Genomic DNA, 25,382 nt, shown 5'->3' on the forward strand with positions numbered 1-25,382 from the left:
AAAAGCATATCCTTATGTAAAAACGCACAACATTTACGGTAGATTCGGCAAGGAACCGGGGAAACTTCAACGTGGCCGTTCGCTTGTTTTTGAGCAGACTTCGAAAGCCGCCGCGAATGTTTATTGCGGCGTAGCGTTACAAATTTGCATAAATATTATCGAGATCATCTCAAAAGGCAATGTCACGTTTTCTTCATTTTCTATCAACTGTTGATTGTAACCGTGTCCTTCTCTGACAGATAACTGGATTACTTGTTTACTTAACCCTGTTTTAACAGTGAAGGAAGCGAAACTAAAAGATTCCGACTTTTTCGGCCGCTAATTCACAAGCCGAAAATGGAAACGCGCGATCGGTTTTAGCCTCGCTAAGTAGTACGCTGCACATAATTATGCTTGATTGTCCTTTAATCTTTCGAATCAAAACTTCAAAAACAGCATTTCCTTGATTAAAAACGCACAATACTTTCGGTTGTAATCGGCAAGGAACCGAGAAAACGCTTGGAGAGCTAACTCTTTCCAGTTCGAGCATACACGTGCGCACATCGCTCCAACAAAAACGTAAACACAGTTGGCCGTCTCGCGGAGTTGGTTCCTGTAAAAAGGAACTGAACTGTGGCCTCGGATAAGAAGTGTGAAAAACTAATCACGCGAAAAGTTCTTTGTTCCCTGCCTCGAAACTCGATGCACTCGACTCGATACTCGATGCACTCGACTCGAGCCTCGATACTCGAAGCTTTCGAGTTTCGAGGATCGAGGATCGAGTCGCGAAGTTCGAGTTTCGAGGGACTGTCAACTTACATTTGCACGGTACTGTACCTTCTTTCTTTCACGCTCCTTCAGTATAAAATTAGTCAGAATCGAAATAAAAGCTCAAGTTGGTGTAATTTCTAGCTGTAGGACCCGAGGAGCATAATAAAAGCACGGAGCTTGGGAGTGAAAACAATTGCCAAGTTCATGTCTTTCCGGTTCGGGCCCAAGCTCTCTAGATTTGATAAGCTACATTGAGCTGATTGAGAGAGAACCTTGTAAAATATGAAACTCTGCATATATCAGCGTAATTGATTTTTCCACTTTGGAACCTTTCTAAGTTTGCAAAGTCAAGAGACCTCGTTCCCAGGCTCTCCCCTCTTCCATCCCCAGGGAGGTACGGTGTGGTATGGATTGTTGCCTCTAGTGGGAGGTTGTATACAGATCGGTATGTGCCCTTCCGCGCGGTTTCGTTAGGAAAAAATATCCAAGCAAACTATGCAGAAAGGCTTTGCGTGATGCTGGCAAATTTCGAATTTAGGTAGCTCGATTCGTGGTCAAATATATTATTTTAAATGTCCCTCTTCAGTCTCGGTGTGCCCATATTTGAGAAATAGCTGATTCTTTTCCTTCTGTCCGTTCTCCACAACAGAAATATGCTGACTTACCTTTCATTGAATAAGGCGTTAATCTGATTAAACTTTTTTTGAATTACTCTGAGTGAACAAATCAATAGATTGCGTGACAGAAGGTATACCTGTTGAACTCCCAATTGCACTGTCGCCTAGCAACAGCGTCAAGGTCAGCAGAAATACTGAAGAAGAACAATCACAAACAGTATGTCTGAAAAGGCCAGCGTTTTATCCTGGCGAGGATCAGATAAATACTACAACCCTTATATTGGCCGAGGAGAAGTACTTTTTACAGGTGAGATATGTAATAATATAGCCTTTTTGAACGAAGAAATTTTATTCTGCTGGCGTTGGAATGTTTGCGTCGAACCCACACGTGTTCATAATGCCGGGCGTTTCGACTTTTAGAATAACTTACTTTTACTAATATGCTCTCCATCTTTATTGATCCTTGAAGCCACTTACAAGGGAAGAATATTCGTAAAGTACTTACAGATAATTGCATTCTTTGTGGTCAAGACTAGAGAACCGTGCTAAATGACTTGTACACACTGACCAATACGCATTCCAATATCCGTCTGATCTATGTACACAGCCGAATTAATTATACTGTGCATTCGAACCTCGAATCCGCTTTAATTTTGACTCTTTAATGGGTCTTTAATTTATGTGCGTTATTCAAATATAAACTATCCATGCTTCTGTGTTGAACCAGTGTGATTTTAATGTTTGTCTTTGCATTAAAAATAAATTTAAAAAAAGGAAAATGTTAAAAGGTTAATAGATGTGTGACAAGCCTGGAAACCGAGGGGTAGTGGGATAAAATTTACCCATGGGTCTTACCTCTTCTCTTATATATATAACACAGGTCCTGATGGCATCCGAGATCACCAAGCTTCAGTCCTTGATCCCAATACCTATGTTGGAATTGGTACAATGTCACCGGAGGGGACCAGTGATCTAAACTACCTCTGGAGACCATCTAGGGTACATGCGATACTGTCTAATTGTATAGTTTTGTACCTTTGGGTGTAAATATTTGTCAGCAAAGATAAACAGTCCATTCCTCAGAATTTTGGGTGTGGCTGTTCTCCCAGGGCTCTGCAAGCTCTCCTTGTTCCAGATCAGGACAAGATTAATTATTTACATTCCATATTTTAGATCTAAAAATTATCATGCATGCACCATATATTTTTTATAGGTTTTCCAATCCAAATTAGTTTACTTCGGCCCTCCTACATGTACCTCAGGAATTCACATTTCATACAACTCCAATATTTCCTACAAAAGATCAAACAATCAAAAAAACATTATCAATAAAAAGGAGGAGAATTCATTACAGTTTTGTAACAGGTTTCACACTAAATTAACAGAAAAGAATGCAATCAAATCTGCTGTTACTTCTAGGAATTTCCTGTCGTGATAATTTCTGTGGAAGTCTAATAACAGCTCAACACAGAATTTATTTTTAATGTGATTGACTTTCCACAAATCATTCAAAAAAAATTCAGGGATTAGCTTCTGGGTGGGGGCTACTCCAAAGATATGTACCCCGCCCCCCAGTGGGTATGGTTTTTGAGCCACGTCTGAAAATAGGTATGGATTATTAAATACTTTGGTCTGAAGTTTGAAAAAGGAAATGGATTTTAGAGGGTAGGTCTGTAAAAAGGTGTGATTTTCAGTGGCCAGGTCAGAAATTAATCTTCGAAAATAGATGTATTATAATGTATTTTAGATCTGGAATTAAAGGGCCTTAGTCAGCCACACCTTTGTTCTTGTTTATATGCGAGAGTTTGGCATTATATTTTATTCGGAGCATGTCGAAATGAACGAAATCACTGTGAAACTACTAAAGATAATGAAACGTACTTTCAGGAACACAGCTTACAGTTATACGGTTTAGCAATAAGATTTCGCTTCACCATGCAATATCAATAATTTCGATGGCATCGAAAATGGCGGAGGCTGACAAGGGTCCTTTAATTAAGGGTCAGGGTTTGGGGACCCCAGGAAAAGAGGTCAGCTCGAGTCAACAACTGCCTTAAGTTGGCTTCCTGGAAGTTTTTCATGAGTTCTAATTGGATGGTGGATCTCAATAAAGTATACAAATAAAATTATACGTGGTCAGCTGACTTCATTATATTTAATTGCTCCTACTGTAACAGTCAATTTTTTTGGTTTGTTGATTTCTTTCTTTTTGCATTATTATTTCTCACAGGGCTGCCCTCATCCAGTGCCCAAGTCTGCAAAGGTAACCTAGCTTACCGTTCAATGTTTTATTTATGACTTTAATTTCAGTAGAAACTTGAGTTCATTTCAGTTTCAGCCCCAAGGGGTATTCCTGAATATCAGTGACCTTGCAGGTGTGAATGAGAGCCCAAAGTCCTGTGACCCAAAATGTAACCCCAGCATGCATACTAGTCTACTCATCTTCAAACAAAACCTTTAAAAAAGTTCCTGCCAAAATGTTCTTACCCAAAAAAGTTAAGTCACTTATTCAAGCCCACCAAAGCTGCTCGTACTTCCCTGTCACTAAATTATGTCACAGTACTTCCCCTGGGAGTTTGGGTTGCCCACTGGCAACAGTATAAGCCACAAATTTTGGCAGGCATCACATCCTATGGAGGAAGAAACCCTGATCTTTTCAAAGTTAATTTCCTTAAATTTGCAGGTTAATTTGTAAACGTCCTTTGTTGTAGGTTGGTGAAGTTGGGTGGGGTTTGCAGTTTTACACAGACTACCGGCTACTGCGAAGTGGGCACCAAATCAAGGTATGAAGTTATAAGTTTTCTGATCAACCTTAAAAAATCATAGCTGCATGAATTAACTCAAGGGATACAACATTTGCATTTCCTGTGAGATAATTGGTTTGCCCAGAAAAGTAAAATAGCTCAGCCTGATAAATTGAGGGTTAATTCAATTACATGTAGTACTACATTGCAATAATTAACACTCAGCTAGTATTTAATTTTGACAGTCACCATGACATCACTGACCAGGCCTCTATGTAACGTTCAGAAGAATAATTCTTCTTATTTAATTATTAAATACTATAGCTAGAAATATACTACATTTTTGCAAAGTAATAACAATTATTATTAAGAGAGCTATGATAGGAGCTAAATATTGTCCACAAACTGCAATATCTACAGAAAACTAAATTTTCAAACAATCTTAATTTAATTGTTATTTATTTTACAGCGCGGTGAGTTCAGACAAGCTACAGAAGACAGACACACACACCTTTATCAAAATCCTTGGTATGTACGACAGTGCTTTAAATTGTGATTTCATTAAATTATCCATAGACAAAAGTATTACAACCAGAAAATACAGATATAATTTACAGAAATGTATGTAAAGTACTCATGAAAAGTTTTGTTTCCACGGATGTATCATACACAATGACATATTATTATCATCATTGTTTAGGGACAAAATGGACAATAATGAGTACACCAATATATTAATTTTAATCCATTAAATTATGAGCCAAAATATTTTGAAGCATAGATTGAAATGGCTGTTTAAGAGATGAAACTTAAGCTCATAGGGGGTAAAGGGCAGGGTTTTTTTTTACCAAAATCAGAATACCTAAAAAAAATGCATATGTTATACCTACCAATTCTCACGCATTATGCGTGAGTCTCACGCCTGCGGACTAAAGACAGCGATCTCACGCATCAAGGATAATTTCTCACGCCTGACTCACAAATTTGTTATGTATTATTTCTTTGCTCTTTATAACAATAACAAAAGCTTTCAAATGTCTACAATCCGTTCAAATCGTAAGTGTTCAAAGGTCGTCAAAATATCTTCCGACATTCTCGGCAACGTTCGGAAGTCTCCGGAAAATCGTCAGAAATCTTCGGAAGTGGTTCAAACATTTTCGGAAATCCTGCTTATGACGTGGCAAAAATCTCACGTGTTTGACTCACAAAAAGTTTGCAGGTATAATATGTATATTCTTCTTCTAAAACGTTAATCAGATGTGACAAGTCTTTTACTTTGGCCATTTGGATATTTTGCTTTACCGGGCAACAGATGCAACATACATGTAGATTTTCAGTGTATTCCTTTTTCAGAGTTAAAAAATACAATGTCCCCAAAACACGTTTAAAGTAACTGTCACATATTTTTGTAGGTATGCAGGTCCAAATGATGAACAGACTGAGGACTATAGCAAAGGTCAGTTGTGGAAATTGTCAGCGTTACCACTGCAGGCAGAATTATTTCTGGAACTTTTTAATTGCCTTGGTTATGACCATTTTTTTCAGATGGAAGACAAAAGTGTGATAGCAAACCATTAAGCTAGTTTGTCACCCTGAAAAGTACCCTCTTCTTTCATTGATTCCAGAAATACAGCTGTCAAGTGACACAGTGAGGGACAAACTCGCAAGTTTCTGTGAATAGCACTTTCATGTGTGCTTTCTACTTGACAACCACTGAGAGATGAGATACTGTTTTTAGTCTGTGTATATCTTTGCAGACTGAATTAAAAGGTTCCTTTTGAGACATTAAAATTCAACTTGATATCGACATCCAGAGGACACAAACAACAGAAATGAATAAATTTTGATTATTCAATTTCCTTTGTTTGTGTACTCTTGGTCTAATTGTCAGGCTGAATTTGAATATATTGAAAAGAGTCTATTGAAAAAATTCATTTCATTTCAATACAATTCCTCTGCTAATTACTTTTTTAACACTGTATAACACTACATACATGTAGATGAACAGGTTCCCCTGTGCAGTCGGAGTGAAAGGCACATGGCAAATGGAAGGCCCAGTTCACGTCACTTCAGGTCCCATACACCCACCCCTCGGAGAACCCCTCAATATAACAATACCCCTGGACAAACAACACCTAGACCTCGGTCAGCAGTTCTTGGAAGTAAGCCACGGTCAGGCACTCATTCAAGTTCGACATCGTAAGTGTGCAGCAAATTGTGCTTGCTGATCAGATCGATGAGTTATGAAGAAGCAGAGGATTAGCAAAGACTAGCTAGGAAGATGAAGTGTTTGGAAAGAACTTATCAGAGACCAATCGTCTTTTAACCAGGCCATGTAAGACACACATTCCCATTCCCCAATTCCAGTGCACCTTACAAACTTCTTTAGTAAGCAGTTACAATGAAGTTAAATTGGTTTATACCTGCCAACTCTCACGCATTATGCGTGAGTCTCACGCCTGCGGACTAAAGACATCGATCTCACGCATCGAGGACAATTTTTCACGCCTGACTCAAATCCGGACGAGTTGTTCTTAAAAAAACTTAATTTCCTTTCAGATTTGCTATGTATCATCTCTTCGCTCTTTATAACAATTCCAAAAGCTTTCAAATGTCTACAATCCGTTCCGAATCGCAAGTGTTTAAAGGTCGTCGGAATATCTTCTGACATTTTCGGTAACGTTCGGAAAATCGTCGGAAATCTTCGGAAGTGGCTCGGACGTTTTCGGAAATCCTGGTCATAACGAGACAAAAATCTCACGCATTTGACTCAGAAAAAGTTGGGAGGTATATTGGTTGTCATAAATAAGAAGCTGTTAGAGCATTAGGTATACATGTTGCAGGCCAGGCTTAATCAAATTGACATTATTGTATGGCATGTACAGAACTCATCACTACAGTGCTTTAGAACGTCTGATATACAGCATAGTTAGCTAATAGGCACACATTTATACAAGATGAGTTTAGAAGTTGCTTTTACATGGTGTAATGGCAGATACTGTCAGGCATTATTAAACTTCTGTAGAAGTAGTTATATGTAAAATGTTCAGTAAGTGACAGATTAACCTAAGGGAGGGGGATTATCCCATGTAAAATATTACATGCAGATATAGCAATAATTTGAGTGAAAAGATGAAACATATTGTTATTACCTGTATGAAATCTTATACAACCCCCAAAGTTGGTATGCAGCAAAACAAAACCATAAGGAAGCCTAGAAGGACAACTCCAAAATATCAGAACTGTTCACAATTCAAAGATGGCAATGTTGGACTGGAAGATAGTATATAAAAAAGAAGTGACTGGTATGCATTTGTGACAAAACTGTCACAGAAGTCTGCCTTTTTGCTTACGTCAGAAGATAGTAAGCTCTTTCTCAGCCAACTGATGAGATACAACTAAATTAAATAGAAAAAGTACACTCCAAGTAAAAGAGTTGTGGAAAATTGTACAAGTCACTGTCACTGTTAAATTATAAACAATTATAGATTAGGGAGTTGTTTCTAAACTAAAGAAACTGTGGTGCTAAATTGGTGGTGGAGTGAAAACAAATATTTGCTTTTATCAACTGAGTTGATAAAGTAATTTGTCTGCTGAAAAGAAATAGGAGTGCTGATGTTGCGTTAGTCCTTCGTCATTCACTCTATCGCTTGAAACATCAGCACTCGAATCTCTTCACGATGGACGAATTACCTTACCACTGTTAATAAATGTTGTTACTTTGCAGACTACACAGTCAACACACAGACCACAACATGTAAGAAGAAAAAGAAAAAGGAAAGGATGTTGGAGTGTACAAGACACCAGTGACTCAACCTGACTATCTGTCTGATTGAAACTTTCTTTACCATGTGATGTGTTTGCACCTATGCACTGTCTTGTCTCCAAAGATCAACACCTTGCACACCTTGGGCTGCATAATTTTTAAAGTATTTTGGAATTTGAAAGGATTTGATGTTATAAAAGAAAGATATTTAATATAATTTGTTATTTTATATTTTGAAAGGAAAACAACATGGTTGAAGTAAATAAAGAGTGTGTGAATAGACAGGCTGGTTTGAAATTGAATTTACTGGCTCTTTCCCTTTCCCCTTTTACCAATTTCCTGCCAAATAATTAATTACTCAACAACAACAAAACATTCTCATCTGTTTGAATTGATTTTATTCTTACTCTTTCACCCACAGCTCTTCCTAACAAGAAAGCATAGTTGAAAGACATAACTACAGCTTTATATGTACAGTAGGATGTGATACAGATAAAGGACCTCTATGACGTTCTTGTGAGAGATACATAACACTAATCATTAATAAATTTTTGTCGTATAATTATTACACAATAAAAATTTATCTCTGCAATGAATACAAGTTTAAACCAAACAAAACTAAAAAAAAGAAGTAATCTCACCACACCATTTTTCTTGAGATATGAAAGAAATTACAGATACTGTATTCATTTAAAGTAATTAAGAAAATTCAGCAGTGCTAACAGAATTTCGGAAAATCTTCAAATTGAAACCCTTTTAAAAACACAATTAGAATAAATTATGAAGGGAAAACAACAAACATAAAAAGGAAAAACAAACCCTGACGGATTATTATATAATGTTGTGTGACATAATATCGTGGACCTTTTGAAATCCTAGTTTGCACAATATCAAACAAAGACTCAAACAAGAACTATCTAGTACCAAAAACAAAACATTACATTGGTAATGCTTGGAACCATGGCTTGTTATGCCAAATGCTACAAGAAGATCAAAGTAGAGTATCATGAAAGAAACAATGTTTGCCATTTTCAGACAAAAGAAATAACATTTTAGCTTACAACTCTCACAGATTCCATCCAAACTTAATAATCAAAACAGGAATAAAATTTAATCTATGACAGATGCCTCTCTTTCTTGTCTACACGTTTCATCTTGCGGCAGCGTTTTGTTGAATTATAATTATTTACAAATATGTTTGTCTTATAAAATAATACATCACTGGCACTGAAAGAAGAAGAATCATATTTTTGGCAGCTTGGGAGCAGCAACTACTGGATTATTCTGTTCAATTATTTTTCTTCCTTCACTCTTATAGTCGTATGTACAACTGTGAGCTTCTGCATAGCGGTGTGTAGCACAAAATGAATTTCCACATCTGTCAAAATAAATAAACAAAGGAACTTGGAAATATATGCATTGTTTTCCAAATATTTAACTTAGGATTCAAGGGATCAACTTGAGACTTGAACCTCTTTTACTGCACCTATCAATAACATACAAACTCTGGTACTCACGATGAATGAATGAAAACTTTAATAATTTGTCGTGGCTTCTAGCTTCAACAACCAACAGCAACATTTTTCACTGCCATCAACCAATGTAACATACCTCATAGGAATTTGGCTCAAAAGATCAGTTCAAATACTGTGATTGGCAGATCTCAATCCACTTCGTCAGTTTCTAAGCAGGGATGGCACAGTGGTAAGAGGACTCACCTCTGCCAATGCCGCCCAGGTTTGATTCCTGGACTTGGTGTAATAATTACATGTATGTGGGTTGAGTTTGTTGTTGGTTCTCATTCCTTGCTCCAAGAGGTTTTTCTCCAGGTTTCTGACCCCCCCCCCCCCCCCCCCAAAAAAAAAAAAAAAAAAACAACATTTCTGAATTCCAATTCAATCTGGAAGATTTCCCTTAATTAGTGCTCTGTGCTAAATACATTGACACTCAAATGAAGTGATTTATTTATTTATTTATTTTTCGTGTGGTAACACAGAATAATGCAGTGCTTGGAGTGTGCTAGAGTGCTCACTCTAAGTTTGTTTCATCCTGGTTCCTACTGGTGAACAAAGCACAATTTTTCCTACTGCATTTATCAGGAGTAAACCTCACCTGCACTGATATGTGGTGGCTAGCCCTGTTTTCTTTCCACAAGTAAAGCATCTAGTTTTCTTTTTAGGGGGTAAAAGTTGTGGCGGTGGATGTGGTTTGGTTTTTACTGGAGGAAGGTGGTGGTGATGTGATGGAGAATCTGCAAGTCAACACATTTAGACAACATGATCAGGGATGAACAAGTAAATAAGTTATTATTTTACTCATTTCAGTTGACAAAAATTTGTTGTTCGAGTAGCAAAATTCTCAATACTTTACTTATGATGTTTAAATCTAATTCGAACTGAAGGAATAGTCTGAAATGTCAGCTGCTTCCTCCCCCTAACCCATAAGGGTTGCAGGAGAAAGAGACTATTAATGCTTGGAATTTAAACATCACTCTCTCGAGTGCCCCCTTTGGTTTGGGGGGAGGAGACAGCTAACATTTCAAACTGACTGAAGGAACTACTGTAACAAAGAAAAGTTTATTTCAGTTTGTTCCACACAGTTGCCATTCTGGGGAAGACAACTTCAGACAGTTGTCTTCAGATCACCTCAAAATCTAGACCAATATCCATCATACCATGGACATAATTTTGAAGGGGCTATTGCGCTTACACAATTAGAATCTTTTGTCAAGGTTATAATTTTGAAGAACTTACTGTTTGAAGCACTTGTACTTCCATGGGAAATTCGATACGAATATGATAGAGAATCATTCTGAAAAGAAATTAACAGCAAGTCATCGTAGGAATATCTTTACATTCCAGGAAAGTGAAAGAATGGTTTCACACTTTATAATGGAAAATAAAATTGCTAAGTAAACAGTCAGGTGGGGTACAAAAAATAGAATAATCTAAACAGTAGCCACTATTTTGCAAAATCTTGAATAAAAACAATTTTTGTTATTGTCTAGATAGCAAATGGAGTCAAAGTTTGAGTCATGTATATTGCTGTAGTTTTCACCTTGATTTGGATCTCTTGGTTAAATCTCAACATGACACTACATGCAAATCTGAAAACTGTTGATGCTTCAACCCATTAAGCCTCTATTAACCCCAAATACTGACCAGCATTTTAATCTCTCCTTAGTAATAAGTATGTTGTACTTAATCAAACATACAAGTCATGAGAACCAAGGAAAATGCTCACAAAAGATGAAAATGTCTTGATGTTCCAACAAATTCTCAAGACCCAGATGTTTGATCAAGTAGAGATATTACATGTAAAAGGAGAAACTGGATGCTTGTCAATATTGCGGCTGAAAGGTTACAGTACATGAGATCCTTGATTAGTAGCAGCCACTGCCATTGAGAATTTTACAGTTACACAATATGGTGTTGCCAAAGGATTTTCGTACCGGAATCCATGGGATTGCCTATAGCTGGTAACAAGGCGTAGCGCAATTAAACTACCATTAACACTTACTAAGAGACCAGATCTTCTTCCTTCTGGAGTTGGTATTCTGTTTTCCATTGCACGGATCCTTCTAAATCCACCACTTCCTGATGCTATATCCAGAGGATACCTAACTTCAGAAGAATCTTCAGGAATCCTTGATCGCCGTAAATTAGCGCTCCCTGAAGAATAATCTAAACTAGTGGCCCCATGCGAGGGGCTAGAAGTCCTTGTTTCTTTGTGATGGTGATTCACAGGTTTTGAAATACTACCTAGAGGTTTGATTTCTTTTGAGTCTTTCACAAGCTCTGATATAGTTTTTCTTCCCTCTTTGAAAGCACTCCGTGCAAGAGTTCGACTTGAGGGAACAACTTTTGCCTCCTGGCTAGACTGTACTAAAAAGTCTGATACATCAATCTGATTTGCTTTTCGTCTCGTATTAACAGGTGGTAGAGGCCCTTTAGGTGTCATCCTGCTTGTTGCACTTGACTGTTTTGCAGGTGATCCCTGGCCACCACTTACGCTTGCCTTTTCAACAACTCTAAATGCAGTGTCATGAGGTTTCGATGCAGCTGATGCAGATGATAATTGCAACCTTTGAAAGAAATTCATAAATCAATAATTATTAATGAGCCACACATCCTATGAGCAGGGCAGGCATCATATGGACACCCACTTTTTGAAAGGAAATTTCACCAAAGTTTTAAAACATGTCATGAAAGACCTCCCTCTTACATGCAAATTTTCAATTTCTGACTAAAAGCCTTGTTTGTCCATTAAATACCTTGAAACTTTAGGAGCCTGTGTCCCACTTTGCAGTTAAACAATAAAAGCAATTTGGTAATGTATTTGGTAAATCTGTATTTATTTACCGCACATATCAAATAGTCTCATAGTAGTTTACAATAAAATTATTCTTCTGTGGAGTGAGATCCGACGTCAGCATGTAAAGGAGCAACTGGTAGTCCATATTTTGGTCTCATTTCACTCACCCAACTCATGCATGAATGTGAAAGACATATGAAATCAGAGATAGAGATAGACTACTGCACCAGACTCTTTTCAAACAGTGTGTGGGGATTTTTTTATGTCCCACAGATTAGTAGGAACAAGTGTTGTGAGGCCGGGCCTATGGTTTATCGTCCTTATCTGAGATGACTAGAAAGTCTAACTGTTCACAGACGTCATTGCAATGACAGCACTTTCTCCTCAGTTAACAATCATTTTGAAATTTCTACAAGATCAGTAACATTGAGCATGACGCTCCAGAAAGCAAGTCTATTGTGTTTTTTTTTCTGTTGTCTGTTGGATATCAGGTCTGCATGTCTGGTGATGTTGCGTCTACGGTATCCTCTACCATAACGCAATTTCCTTAGCTAGAGCTTTTCCTTGCTCCACATTGTCTCTGTTTACCTATCTATGTAAATGATTACCAGCAGCATACTGCTGGGAGTAATGCAGCAACTGACTAGCAGTCCTTCATGCTGCAGAAGCCAGATTAAGCCCCACCCATGTGGATCAATTGTAACATTTGTTTGCAAGTTTACCCAGCTACATGAGCCATCGTCAAGTCTGTTGTGTTGTTGTTGTACACAGTCTAAATTGTTCCCTGTAGTATCAGTTTTTTTGCAATACATCTCAAGACAGCATTTGGCTCAGCACTCACACGGAACTTGCCACGAAAAATTTACACTAAATGTGCAATTACCTTGTCCTTTAACAAAACCCTTCATTAAATTTACATAACTTAAATGTACATGTAATTTAATATCAGACATTACCTTCTCCTCGCACTAAGTATTGATGTACTTGTAGGTTTTTCAGTAGTTGGAGGCTCAGGTTGACATTTAGGCTAAAAAAAATAATAATAACAAAACAAAAGTTGAGCACTGTCAAGGTAACTTTATGTATTGCCAACTCTAAGGCAAATACCCTAGACTCCAGCTCTACAGTTACATGACTCTCCAAGAGATGTGTCTGCCTTAAGACAGTTTAGTTACAGACAGACAAATGAAATTTGACAAAGCCAACTGGGTGATACCATATTTCCCCAAGTAAGTGCTCAAGCTCTTAAAAGCGCCCTCCCCTGAAAAAGTGACATCTTGGTCAAAATAGCAAATAAGCACTCCCTCCGATCCCCCTCACTTTCTTAAATAGCAAGGTTATCAAAAGGAAAGCCTTGGTGTTTCTATTGCCACATTTATAATCTTTTCAAAATCAACTACACTGTGTCAATATAGGAGAACAGTTTCTTCCTCAAAAGGTCACTTCCAATTCTATCCCTATGTGCTCGCATCAGGGGCACCCAACGACAGTTTTCTCTCAAATCCTTTGAAACACAATTTTAGGCTATCTGGAGTGCCTTTAAAGCTCTGTAGGTTCATTTCAGGCCGCACTATAATATTTTTATATGTTCGGTCATTCTAGGGGAACTTGAGTCTTTTTGAAATTACTAGGGCATATTTGTCCATTTCTCGAAAACCATCGGTCTTATTTTATTTACAAAAATCTTAGTTGACCTTTCTTCGGTACCCGAAACCAAATTTTTATCAATCCGAAAACACTAGGTCTTAAATTTCCCATATCACGAACCTTCGAGGTGGAAATTCCCTTTAGAAAATTGTAGGGGATTAAGGACCTTCTAAACAGATAATTCACCGAAACGATCCATTGGGTGCCCCTGTTGCATTTGCATGTATTATGTTGAAGGTTTTTTTTTCCATAAGATGATTTACACTGTAGCCAAAATAAACTTTTTTCTCAACTTTCAACTTTCAAGGAAATACATGTATGGTAGCTGCCTTACAATGCCCACTTTAAGCAAGTCCGCATATGAAAAATAAATTCACAGCCTTGGCTGTACCTATTTTCATTCTATACCTTCAAGTTTTTCTGTGATTCCATTTTATTTTTTAGAAGCCTCATTTTGTTCATTGTAACACTGTTTTCCTTTATGGCCTCCTGAAAAGTGATAAACATGGTTTACTGTGATGAAGAAAAGAGGCCTACTCACAGGCAAGGTGTAAAAATTGGAAAGGATTGACCTTGATTCAAGAACAAGGCTGCACTCCTGGGGGTGGAAACTTCCATAAAAAAGTGATGGGGTGATCATCGTACCTTTTAGGGGTTAAAATTAGTGGTTTGGTACTCCTTAGGGTGCTAAAATCTAAAATGACTTCTGTCAGAGGCATTGTGGTACCTTTTAGGGTATTGAGCCGAAAAATATGAGAGGAAGTAAATGTCAGTTAACTAATTTGGTACCTCTTAGGGGTGAAAAATTGTTCGGACCACAACCACAAAACAGAATTATGGTACCTTTAGGGGTTCTTTTCAAATTTTCCGACGATCACACTGCATTCCTCATGTAGGCAATCAAAATTAGGATCTCAGCAAGGCTTTTGTCTTCATTTGTAGATGAGGTACAGTATACACATACAAGAGTTTATTTGTAAACCTTTAAATCCTTATTCATTCCCATAAAAGACTTACTTGACGGTATTCATCACATATTTCAGATATGTTTCTAGATATGTTTTGTTAGGAAGCACATGTATGTATGTATATTTGTACATGGTTGGGGATGGGCAGACGTAGGAACTAACTCACACCGTGGCAAAGAGCATAAAAATGTTACCATTCAGACTAGACAAAAAAGTTTGGGCAAACTAACAAAAGTCTTACAAACCTGGGATATAGGGGGTGGATTATCCTCTTCTTCTTCATCATACAAATTGTACATTGACGCACCACTATGACATAAGAAAGGAAGTGTCAACTTTTAGTTAGTTACCACATGTAGCAGTTACACCACTTTTTATCAAACTGGTGGCAAAAACCCATAAAGGATTTAATCTGATGGCAAGGGAATGCAGAGAGCTGATAGGTTTTGACAGTGGATGTTAACCACTCCGAGGAACAGTGATTGACACTGCACAAAATTATCCACTCTTTGAGAGTTGAGCCTTCTCTTCTTCATTTCTCATTATAACCTAAAATAACAAAGGTCGCTGACATACAACTATTTTCAGCGTAAATATAAAATACTAACTTTCCTTGCCATGGAGACCTAGCATTGCATTTAGGTCAGTCTCCATGGCAAGGAAAGTTAGTATTGTACATGCTATGCTATGTAACGGTGTAAATAAATAAATAAACAGGACAAAAAATTGCCATGGAGACCTTTATAACGACAGCTTGTATTGTGCAGTTCCAGAAAAAAATCCATATCCACCCCATGGAAGGTCACTGGAAATTCCTAGGGGAGGGGGTCTTAAAAGCCAAAATTTTAAAAGTAAAGTATGAAGCTAAACTGGAATTTCCTTGGGGGAGGGGGGGGGGGCTGCAAAACAAAAGCCCTTCCCTTCTATCTTCCATGGAGGAAGTAAGGAGATTTTTTGGAACTACAAAAAAGAAGAATACACAAAAAGGTTATTGAGGAAGCTTTAACACGTACAGTAGTCTGCACCCAGAAGAAGAATTTAAACTCTCTCCGAGGAAAAATATTTTACTTTTATCCACAATAAATTTGACATAATTTTCAACCATTACCTTAATGAGTCAGAAAGAGGAGTGAGAGTCCCATCACCTCTATCCACCACACGAAAGAAATTCAACTGGTCTCCATCCCTGATGACACAGAACAACGTTACAATCAAACAACTTTTCTTTTAAAAATATATGTCGTGGTTTAAAAATTATTTTTCAAACCAGTTTAATTAATTTTTATTATCCTTTGTGTAGTATTAATTACCATAATCCGCGACAAAGGGAAATAAAAATCAAACTGGTTTGAAAACTTTTAAACCAAGAAATATTTCAACCACAACATGTATACTTGTATGTTGCAAACAATGAAAAGTTTTCATCAATAAATTAATTGCAAGCACATCATCTGGAAAACACTCATGATCCTTGCAATAATAATATTATTATGATGATATTAGAATTAAAGCCAGCACTAATGAAGTGAAGGACAAAATCTGATTGCTTAAGTTTTGACTGTTATCAGAATTTTTTTTTCATCTGATTCTTAGTTCTTAGCTCTTACAGTTTTTATAACATGAATTGTTGTTCATTTTTTAGTTTCTAAATTTTAGTATATACTTGGCCGTGGATTACCTGTAAAGTAGTTGATTAAGCTAAGCGTAAATCCTACGTTAAATAAAGTATCCTCATTGTTATCATTATTATTGCTATTTGTCCGGACAGTTTGCAGAAATCTGTGACAGTCCTTGTACAATTGATGGGTTTCATTAGGGCTAGGAATCTGGCAAATTAACCATTTGTGAACACAATTCAACCAGCTTCTTTTAACATCTCAACTGACTTCTTTTCCGTAAATGAGCATATCCAAGTTAACTATCCTGCCCACTGGGGCACTAAGCACTTTACCTACATTTTTTAAACGAGACATATGGGGTGAACACAGATGCTGTATTATTTTAAATCAACTGGTTGAATGCCATTTGAAATGATCTGCTGGGATGGCAACACAGAGGCTTGACTTTATTCATATTTCTAAAGACTACTGAAATGTTATTTTTAATGTTACCTGAAAACAAGCAAGGTCACTTGGCGATTGTCTTTCGGAAGTTTGTCCCAGATTTCCTCTCTGCAAAAGCAAGAACACACATTTTCAATAAAACTACCATAAATTATTCCAACATGTAAACCAGGAACATTACAAAGGCCATTATAATGTCACAGCATAATTTAACATATATTACGTATAGCAGCCCTAGATAAACCTGAAATTAAAATACCTGTGATTATATTAGACAATTTAGGCCCTATAAGACACTAATACACTGTTGTCTTTGGTTATCAATAATGATTTACTAATGCAACAACAAGTAAAAACTAACTAACAAAAAAAAAAGACGTTTCGGTGTCATTGTGATACCATTGTCAAAGTAATTTAATGTGCAAATTTTGAGCGGATAGAAGACAGAACGGACTTAGTTACTTTAATTACCTTGACACTGGCGTCTTGATGATACCAAAATATTGCTTTGATCACTAGTTTTTACTTGTCTATGTAACAAAAAAACATAGTTTATACTAATGGGTTATATTATTCCACTCCAATAAAAGGTAAAGGTACCCAAATACTGGATTCACAAACTGTAATTAACCATTGACACTATAAATTGCAATAAGAAATACCGCAATATGAATAAATGACTAATTTGTTATCGTAACCATTTTACCTGTTGACTTCCATGTATTCCGCCATTTCCCTTAAAGTGGGATCTTCAACAGGTACTAGAAGAAATGTACAAAGACAAAACCATAATGACCACCGCATAAAACATAAACCATGGAACACACTAGCTCCCTTTCATGCTCATACCTGTTATTCATGACATTACCTAGCTACGCCCAAAGAAATTCTTGGAACAGTTCTTCAGTGCCAAAGAAAAGTTGCCAATGTGTATGGTGTGGTTCAGTCTTATCTTTGGTTTAAATTTTATTTTCCATTGATTCAAACTCATATCGTACATTACCATACCCAAGAACAATAGCAAGATAAAAAATTAAGCCAATGATAAATTTGGACCACTACATACATCATATATACTAGGGAGGTTGTACAAAGTACCAATGAATACAAGATGGCAAGTCAGTTTAAATTTGGCCACTACAGGTAGACTTCGAAGATTTGTTGTCCATGAAAAAAAAAATATATATGGTTTGAAGTTTCAGTGAAATAATGTAAGCTCACTGTAACAATATATTTTTTTTATTAACCTTACATGACACAATATATTATTATTTTACAAAACTGAACACTTACAATAATAACAACACTTACAATGTTTACAATACAGGATTAAAATACACATACAAACAAAAAGAAAAAGAAAGACAAAAGAAAAAACACACACATTGAGCAGCATGAATCCAGAGAGAAGAGAAGAACCAAACTGGAATGAGCTACTCGTTCAGGGATTCAACTGTAACAACATTGAACAAATTGTATTTTACACCCTTAACTTCTTGTTGCTGGTATTACATGTAGATTTCAGCGATACAAGCTTTGACATCAAACTTCTCTGCAAACTCCAGTAACTTTAACCAAATTTATCCAAAATACTACAACAACCAACAGCTCTACTCACTTCTTCTTGTATTAATGGGACCTCCTCTCATTGCCAGAACCAGCTGTAAGGTAGCCCCATCAGTGATACTGGAAAGTATAAATCATAACATTATGAGTGTGTCACAGAGTGATAAGAACACTTGTTTCTGCCTGTGATTTCTTAAGGGTCTATTTTGTGACCAATATTGAGAGTGGTCTACTGACTACTGTACTAAAATCAAGTCAGAGATACAAGTTGAGAATTATGCCAGAAATAGAATGAGTGTGATGAAACTAGTAACAATGATAATTTTAAGGACTCTCATGTTACTCAGTGTACTTTTCTTGTAACACCTGCATTGCTAAGGGTACAGTTACACTAGAAAATTTTTTCTGCAATTTTCCATGCAATCTCATTTGAACATGCCCTGAAAATAAACATGTCTTGCAATGTTTTTGTTGCAGTCCTCATTGCACAAAATAAAACCAACTTCTACTTCGTGAAACAATTGCGGCAACAAGAAATTACAGGACATGTTCATTTCAGGGCATGTTACACTAAGCAATAATTCCTGTAACTTGCGTCACAACAAAATTGCGAGACAAGTTGCAAGAAAAATTGCCTAGTGTAACAGCGTCTGTCTCGGATGGTGGGACAAAATAATTTTGTCTTCTGTTCGTACATGTACATGTATGGGAAATTACAGCCTGATTACCAAGATGAAAAAGGCCTGATTATTCGCTTTGGCCATGTCCTACTTGCCATGTCCTACAATTGGCAACTGTAAAAACTACGAACCGAATGTATACATCATCCACAAAAAGATTTGCCATCTCCACTCCCAGTTCTTGATACTGAATTTGTTTATCAGACTTGAAATCAAGGCTTTTATAGGCCATGTTTTACCTGTCCCAGTAACTGGCTGGAGTGTTCATGTGGGAAAGATTTTTCAACCTGGTTAATAAGATCTTGGTAAATGAGCTGGCCACCTTCTCAAACGAACATGACAAATTTATTTCAAAAGAAATAACAGTGAGGCGAAATCTCAGAAACGGGGCCAGCCTGGTTGACCATGCTAATAATGATACATTGTAAAGAGAGGCCCTTAATTTCATTACAAAGCACTAATAATCCTCCTTTACAATAAATTGATGTTGGACTGGCCCGGCCTAGTTTAGCAACTGCTTTCTGGAGGCCACTCCATGATAAGATGTAACTAACATTGTCTAATAAAATAATTGTTGTTGTTGTTAAAAGAAATGATTTAGAAATACATGAAACAAGAAATATGAGTGATAGGAGCCGACGTTTCGGTGCATCTTGCGCCATTATCAAGGTTACATAATTAATGATAAAAAGCAGTTTGTAAAAAGGCTGAGTTGAAGCAAATTTGCATAACATAGCGGCAAGCTAATTACTTAAATACTTTAGCACGAAGAGAATCGGACTGCACATTCAATGTTGGTTTGACTGCCTTGTTAATGAAATGTATATTCAAGAGCTTAAGCCAACATTGAATGTGCAGTCCGATTCTCTTCGTGCTAAAGTATTTAAGTAATTAACTTGCCGCTATGTTATGCAAATTCGCTTCAACTTAGCCTTTTTACAAACCTCTTTTTATCATTAATTATGTAACCTTGATAATGGCGCAAGATGCACCGAAACATCAGTTCCTATCACTCATATTTCTTGTTTCACGTAGTTGTTGTTGTTTTTTAATCTACGAGCTTAAACATTTCAAAGGAAATGTTATGATAGTGGGGGCTAAGTCAAGTAACCCTAGCTGTAAAGATTCATAATAACAGGAAATGAGATCTTTACACCTGGGAAGCAAGTTCACAAAACAGGTTGGCATAATTTGGATGATTGCAATGTAAAAGATAATATCACTCACTTATAATCATGGAGGCAATAATCATCTTCAAGCTCCACCGATCTCCATATCAAGTGTTGTTGAGACATTGGGATTCCTGCAAATTAGACAAAATCTACCTAAGTATAAATTAAAGTAAATTGAGCGGTTTCAGAAAAATCTTAATATCCATGCCCACCCCAAAGATGGCATTGGAAATTTCAAGTAAAAGAGGTAAGGTTGGTAAAGCCACACTCTACCCCCAAGTGGCCCACAGGGACAGAGTTTAAGCCAGTTTCAGTAGCACCTACTCCCCATCCCCACCCCCCCTGGATGGAAGCAAAGTTTCTTGTCTAAGGAAGCAACACACTTGAACTTTCCAAATTAATAATCAAAAGGTCACTGGCTCAACTCTCATCTTTCTGGTATAATCACTACGCTTAAACAATAGGTAATCAAATTTCGTTCATCGCTCAATTCCACTCATCCACATTCAGACCCTAGTACTATGCAGGATATTTATCACATGTACCTAGTTTGATGGCTCAGGACATCCAAACCAGTTATCAGAAGATCATAGGTTTAAACCTACTGGGAGAACTCAAATTCTTGCTGACTACTGTACGCCTGTACTGTGTCACTAATTTAAAACATACCATTGCATTTTCTCATAATTTTGTGCATATGCAATCACTGACATTCAAACTCTTACTAGCAATATACACAATGTTTGTCATATGCACTTACATTAATGGCCTTAGCTCCCAAGAGTCTCCTGTAGCTCATTTGTAGAGCATCCTGACTAGTAATTGGAAAGTCTTAGGTTCAACTCCTTTTGGGAGAACTCAAATTTTTTTCATAAGCCTGCCTCTGTAGCTGACTTGGAAAAACATCTTTCTCAAGTTCAAATTATAGTGAGAATAGGTATCTTAATACCATTCTTTAGTGTCACAGCTTATTTAATTACACACGTCAAAAAATTTCAGACATTTTACTAGGATAGTTCCTATGACCATTAACTTAGATATATTGAGGCTATCATTAAGGGTGCATTCGATTAATCCTATATACCGGAATAGGAATACATGCACCGATTACAAGAAATCTCTCATAAGAGGGTTTTGGAGTTACTACAGTACAAAATCCCTCTTAAACTATCATGTGTCAGCGAAATTTTGAAGAAATGTCTTCACACATTTACTTAAAAAGAGCTATTTCGCATATTCCTATTCCGGAATACATGTACAGTCATTGGAACTCAACCTAATTCTCGAAAACCTGTCAAAATAGGTCTTTATAGGTGACAAAAGTTCATCAAATTCTAATCAGTGAACAAACCTGATCGCACGTTACTTATCTCTGTATGCACTACAACTTTTCACTGTCATGCAAGACAATTAATTCTTCTCACATAAATTGCTGAATACACATTTGAGTAAATGATGTGCTTTACAGAGATCCCCTTTTGTGATATGAATGTATGAAGGTGTAAATGGAGATTTTCGTGCAGCTTCTAAAATTAATATTCTTATAAACAAAGTGGAATTCTAAAAGACGTGACAACAAATCTTTAGAATTTCGTGGAGCTAATACAAAGCCATACCAAAAGTTCAGCTGGTATAACACTTGTTTACTTATATACACACAAATTATGTTCTGCCAATGATATGGGTTTGAATCATGTTAAAATCTTAGAGTTTTTCTACCCCAGTACTATCGTTGAAGCTGATCAATTTTTATGGCTGAAATGATTGTTTCATGGTTCAATCTTTAACAAGCCGAAAACTCCTTCAAACACTGTGGATGAAAGGTCATGAAAACCTAACATGTAACCATTTACATTGTTCTGAGACCTACAAAATGCTATCGTTTATTTCTGGTTACTTTACAAAAAATGTATATTAAAATTAGCATTTTTGATTAGTTTCAAACTGGAAAGTGAAAGGGCAAACAATTACTAAAAGTCTGCATTTGATCACTGATCATATCAAGATCGATAGGGAAGAAATTTGTACAATTTCGACGAGAAATATAAAACAGGTCGTAATATCTAAATCCTACGGGGATGTTGGCAGAAACGATGGAAAAAAACAAACAAATCAATGGCCTAATTTTGAGTTCCATGAAGATCTGGTGTAAAGATACACAACGCTGTTGTATATTAAAATTGTAAATTTCAAGTTATTTCGTGCACGTAAGGTCTGTAACGTGAAAATATAATTATGAACAAGTATTTTCTGAAGTATAACAGCACAAATTTACAGCCACACATGTACGTATTTTTTTCAATTGGAACAACCAAAGGAGAGGTTGAAAAGCGGCACATTATACCAGAACTTTCGTTTTAGAATTTATGCTAAGCAAGCCTTCCACACATATTTTGTCGACAATTTTTGCCAAGTCGTTTTAATCAACCATCGCCAAAGGATGGAGGACATGAAAACACACGTACAATATATAGATGTAAGCTAAAATATTGTTTAAATTGGTGTGCCATTTTTTCACCTATACTTGGAAGGTTTTTAGGTTTGCAATCCCACACACGAAGCATTTTTCAAATGGAGTTTCATTTCGAGTCGGGTTTGCCTAGTGAAAATGTGTTTACAGATGGGGCAACACCACACATTTTAAATTATTTATATACTTAATGTAAAGACAGACCTTCGAGAACACGTCCATAAAGAGAGAATATTCAATCTGAAGAGATACATCTTGTATAGCTTCAGGTTAGCGATGAACACAACCACTGTTTGATTTTCTTTTTCTTAATCGCTCTTCACATCCCCCACGCACTGTTTTAAGCCGATCTTTTGAGAACCTGTGATTTAACTCACCTTCTAGTCGTTGAATCTTGGCTTTAACGCTCATAATAGTTTCAAAAGGACTAACACGCAGTTCAAAGGCAGTTCCAGTTAATGTCTCAATAAATAGGTCCATCTATGGACCTTTCCAACGCTGCTTTGCACCGCAACTCAGCACAGAGAATTCTTCGCTAAACACTCTTCGCCATCAATCCATGTTTTCATGTCCGCCGTATGTAAGCGACTTTTCGTACACATCCTCAGCTTTTTGTCCATACCACAAAGATGACAACAAAATTAAAGGAATATAACGACGATAACCGAGTATTTGAAGGAAATCGTCGAAATATTTCAGCCTCAAACATCTTGGGAACAAACCATTTCCGCACGTGTCGGCTCCATCGCACTTTCTTGTTTGTCCCCAGGTTACCCGGATGAAGGTTTGTTGTCATGGAAACTCCCGCAAAACTTTCTTTTGCTTGTAAACACAGGAGAACAAAAAGCAGAATGACTTCACCAATCAAATTATCGAATCCCGCGTCCTTTTAATTGGTTTTTGAGTTAATTTACGTAAGACTTATCTTAAGAGTACTTGAGAAAACAGTTGTCTTTCACAAGAAGACAATAATCCAGTGTGAAATTAAACCGTCAGTCAAGTGAACATGCACATGATTTACTTTACATTCTGTTTTCAATCAACAAAACTTCTGATCATTAGTTTCCAGTCGTCTAATGCGATACTTTGTTAATCACCGACAAACTTTCATATCCGTCTTTTTCTGCATGGATTAATTGCAAGACTCGAGTGATCTAAACAAAATTTCTGTTTTTCATACTCGCTGTTTCTCATTATTTCATGTTGTTGAAAATAGTGACTCGTCATAAATTATTAAAATTCCATCACGTACAGATGTACTGTAAATTACCATGGATGTTTTCAATTTAAAAGGATCTTTTTTCTTTACCGTGGTTAAATGCATTGCAGGAGTCTTAAACATAACTCTGTTACTCTTTATATTCAATACTATTTGGCTTGAAGATCGATCAGCGAATTACCGGTTACGTACGTTTATTTGACTGCCCGAAAGAAACTACGGTAAATCCTCACACAAAATCACTGAAGCCCCTTTGGTTAAAAACTCCCCTCGATTAAGTGCCCTTCTTATGGTAGCCTGAGAGAGCAGACGCCTTTCCGTTGTGTAACAAACCCCGGAAAAGGCGTCTACTGTCACAGGCTACTCTTATGGCCAAATTTTGAAATAGATCCCCCTTCAACGTACTATGTGAACCATATTTTCACATAGTATGTTATATCTTGCTTTTACGCGTTAACTTACTTTGTTCCTTTCATATTTAACAGATCATGCGATCATTACAGTGATCCTATGTGAAAATATGGCTGATTCACTTAATGCTAATATTCCTTGCTGTCCCATTCTCCAAACCTTCTCTGTTTTCGCTCCTATGCGAGACGGAGGAAACAGTAAATTTATGTGGAAGTGAAATACACGAAATTCAATGGTTCAGTATAGTGCTGGTCGTTTCAAGGTTGAACCGCTCTCCCGTGATACAAAAAAAAACTTTATTTTCCTTGGGCTCCTAATGGCTTCATAAATGCTAACACACAGATTCATGTTGTTGTTTTTGTATACATTTTACGCCTGGTATTACGAAAATAAATGACCATCTGACCATGATTTAAGAACAAGTAAAAGAGTGCCACACCCGCCCCACCCCCTCGAATACGCGAACCACAGCCTACTCCATCTTCACCCAAGGGCCAGGACGGAAGTTTGGTACCACCTCTAGAAATTTCAGGTTTTGTTGAGCGCAGGGGGCGGGCGGAGAGAGAGATTTGAGGAGTGTAGTGACGGTTAATCCATAAAACTCGATCCTTGAAGTTTTTACTTCTTTAGACATTGAATAGAAAAACCATCCGCTACAACTGTCTATAAGATAGGAAGATATCATGTTGAAATTCACTGCAGCGAAAATTGTCGTCTTTGTCACATGATCACACGCAAATTTGCAAACGCTTGCTGATTGAAAGTCACTTTTGCAACAGTATTGACGGTTTTTCGGCATCAAACAATTAAAAAATTTAGATTAAAAGGCTGCATGTCGAGGCTTCTATAACAAAGGGGAAAATTACTGAAATTACAAGCTTGCCTGTCCCAACATGCGCAGTGAAAGAAGAACACGAGAAAATCGAGTCAAGGTGAGCACGAAATTAATTTTTTTTCCTCACCTCGTGCGGTGGCATTTCCATTCAATTCCCGCC

General features: G+C 36.9%; 2 protein-coding genes across 2 annotated transcripts; one reads left to right on the forward strand and one right to left on the reverse strand.

Annotated features, from left to right (window-relative positions):
- The first annotated feature begins 1,515 nt into the window (after positions 1 to 1,515).
- Positions 1,516 to 8,668, forward strand: LOC146470222 (uncharacterized). Its single transcript, XM_085122321.1, has 8 exons — positions 1,516 to 1,674; positions 2,248 to 2,366; positions 3,598 to 3,630; positions 4,079 to 4,150; positions 4,581 to 4,639; positions 5,524 to 5,567; positions 6,112 to 6,310; positions 7,839 to 8,668. Exons 1-8 carry the CDS (start codon positions 1,587 to 1,589, stop codon positions 7,870 to 7,872), a joined length of 648 nt encoding a protein of 215 aa, XP_084978447.1. The 5' UTR covers positions 1,516 to 1,586; the 3' UTR covers positions 7,873 to 8,668.
- On the reverse strand, positions 8,259 to 23,533 carry LOC146470223 (AN1-type zinc finger protein 4-like). Its single transcript, XM_085122280.1, has 13 exons — positions 23,135 to 23,533; positions 20,343 to 20,418; positions 18,488 to 18,555; positions 17,576 to 17,630; positions 16,918 to 16,977; positions 15,915 to 15,992; positions 15,052 to 15,115; positions 14,247 to 14,327; positions 13,148 to 13,218; positions 11,397 to 11,961; positions 10,631 to 10,688; positions 9,990 to 10,128; positions 8,259 to 9,255 (listed from the first exon to the last, which is right to left on the reverse strand). The coding sequence occupies exons 1-13, from the start codon at positions 23,235 to 23,237 to the stop codon at positions 9,120 to 9,122; spliced, it is 1,554 nt and encodes a 517-aa protein (XP_084978406.1). The 5' UTR covers positions 23,238 to 23,533; the 3' UTR covers positions 8,259 to 9,119.
- Positions 23,534 to 25,382: the final 1,849 nt, after the last annotated feature.

The sequence above is a fragment of the Pavona decussata genome, unplaced genomic scaffold (genome assembly GCF_977016875.1).
Source record: "Pavona decussata unplaced genomic scaffold, jaPavDecu1.1 SCAFFOLD_114, whole genome shotgun sequence".
NCBI classification, from domain to species: Eukaryota; Metazoa; Cnidaria; class Anthozoa; order Scleractinia; family Agariciidae; genus Pavona; species Pavona decussata.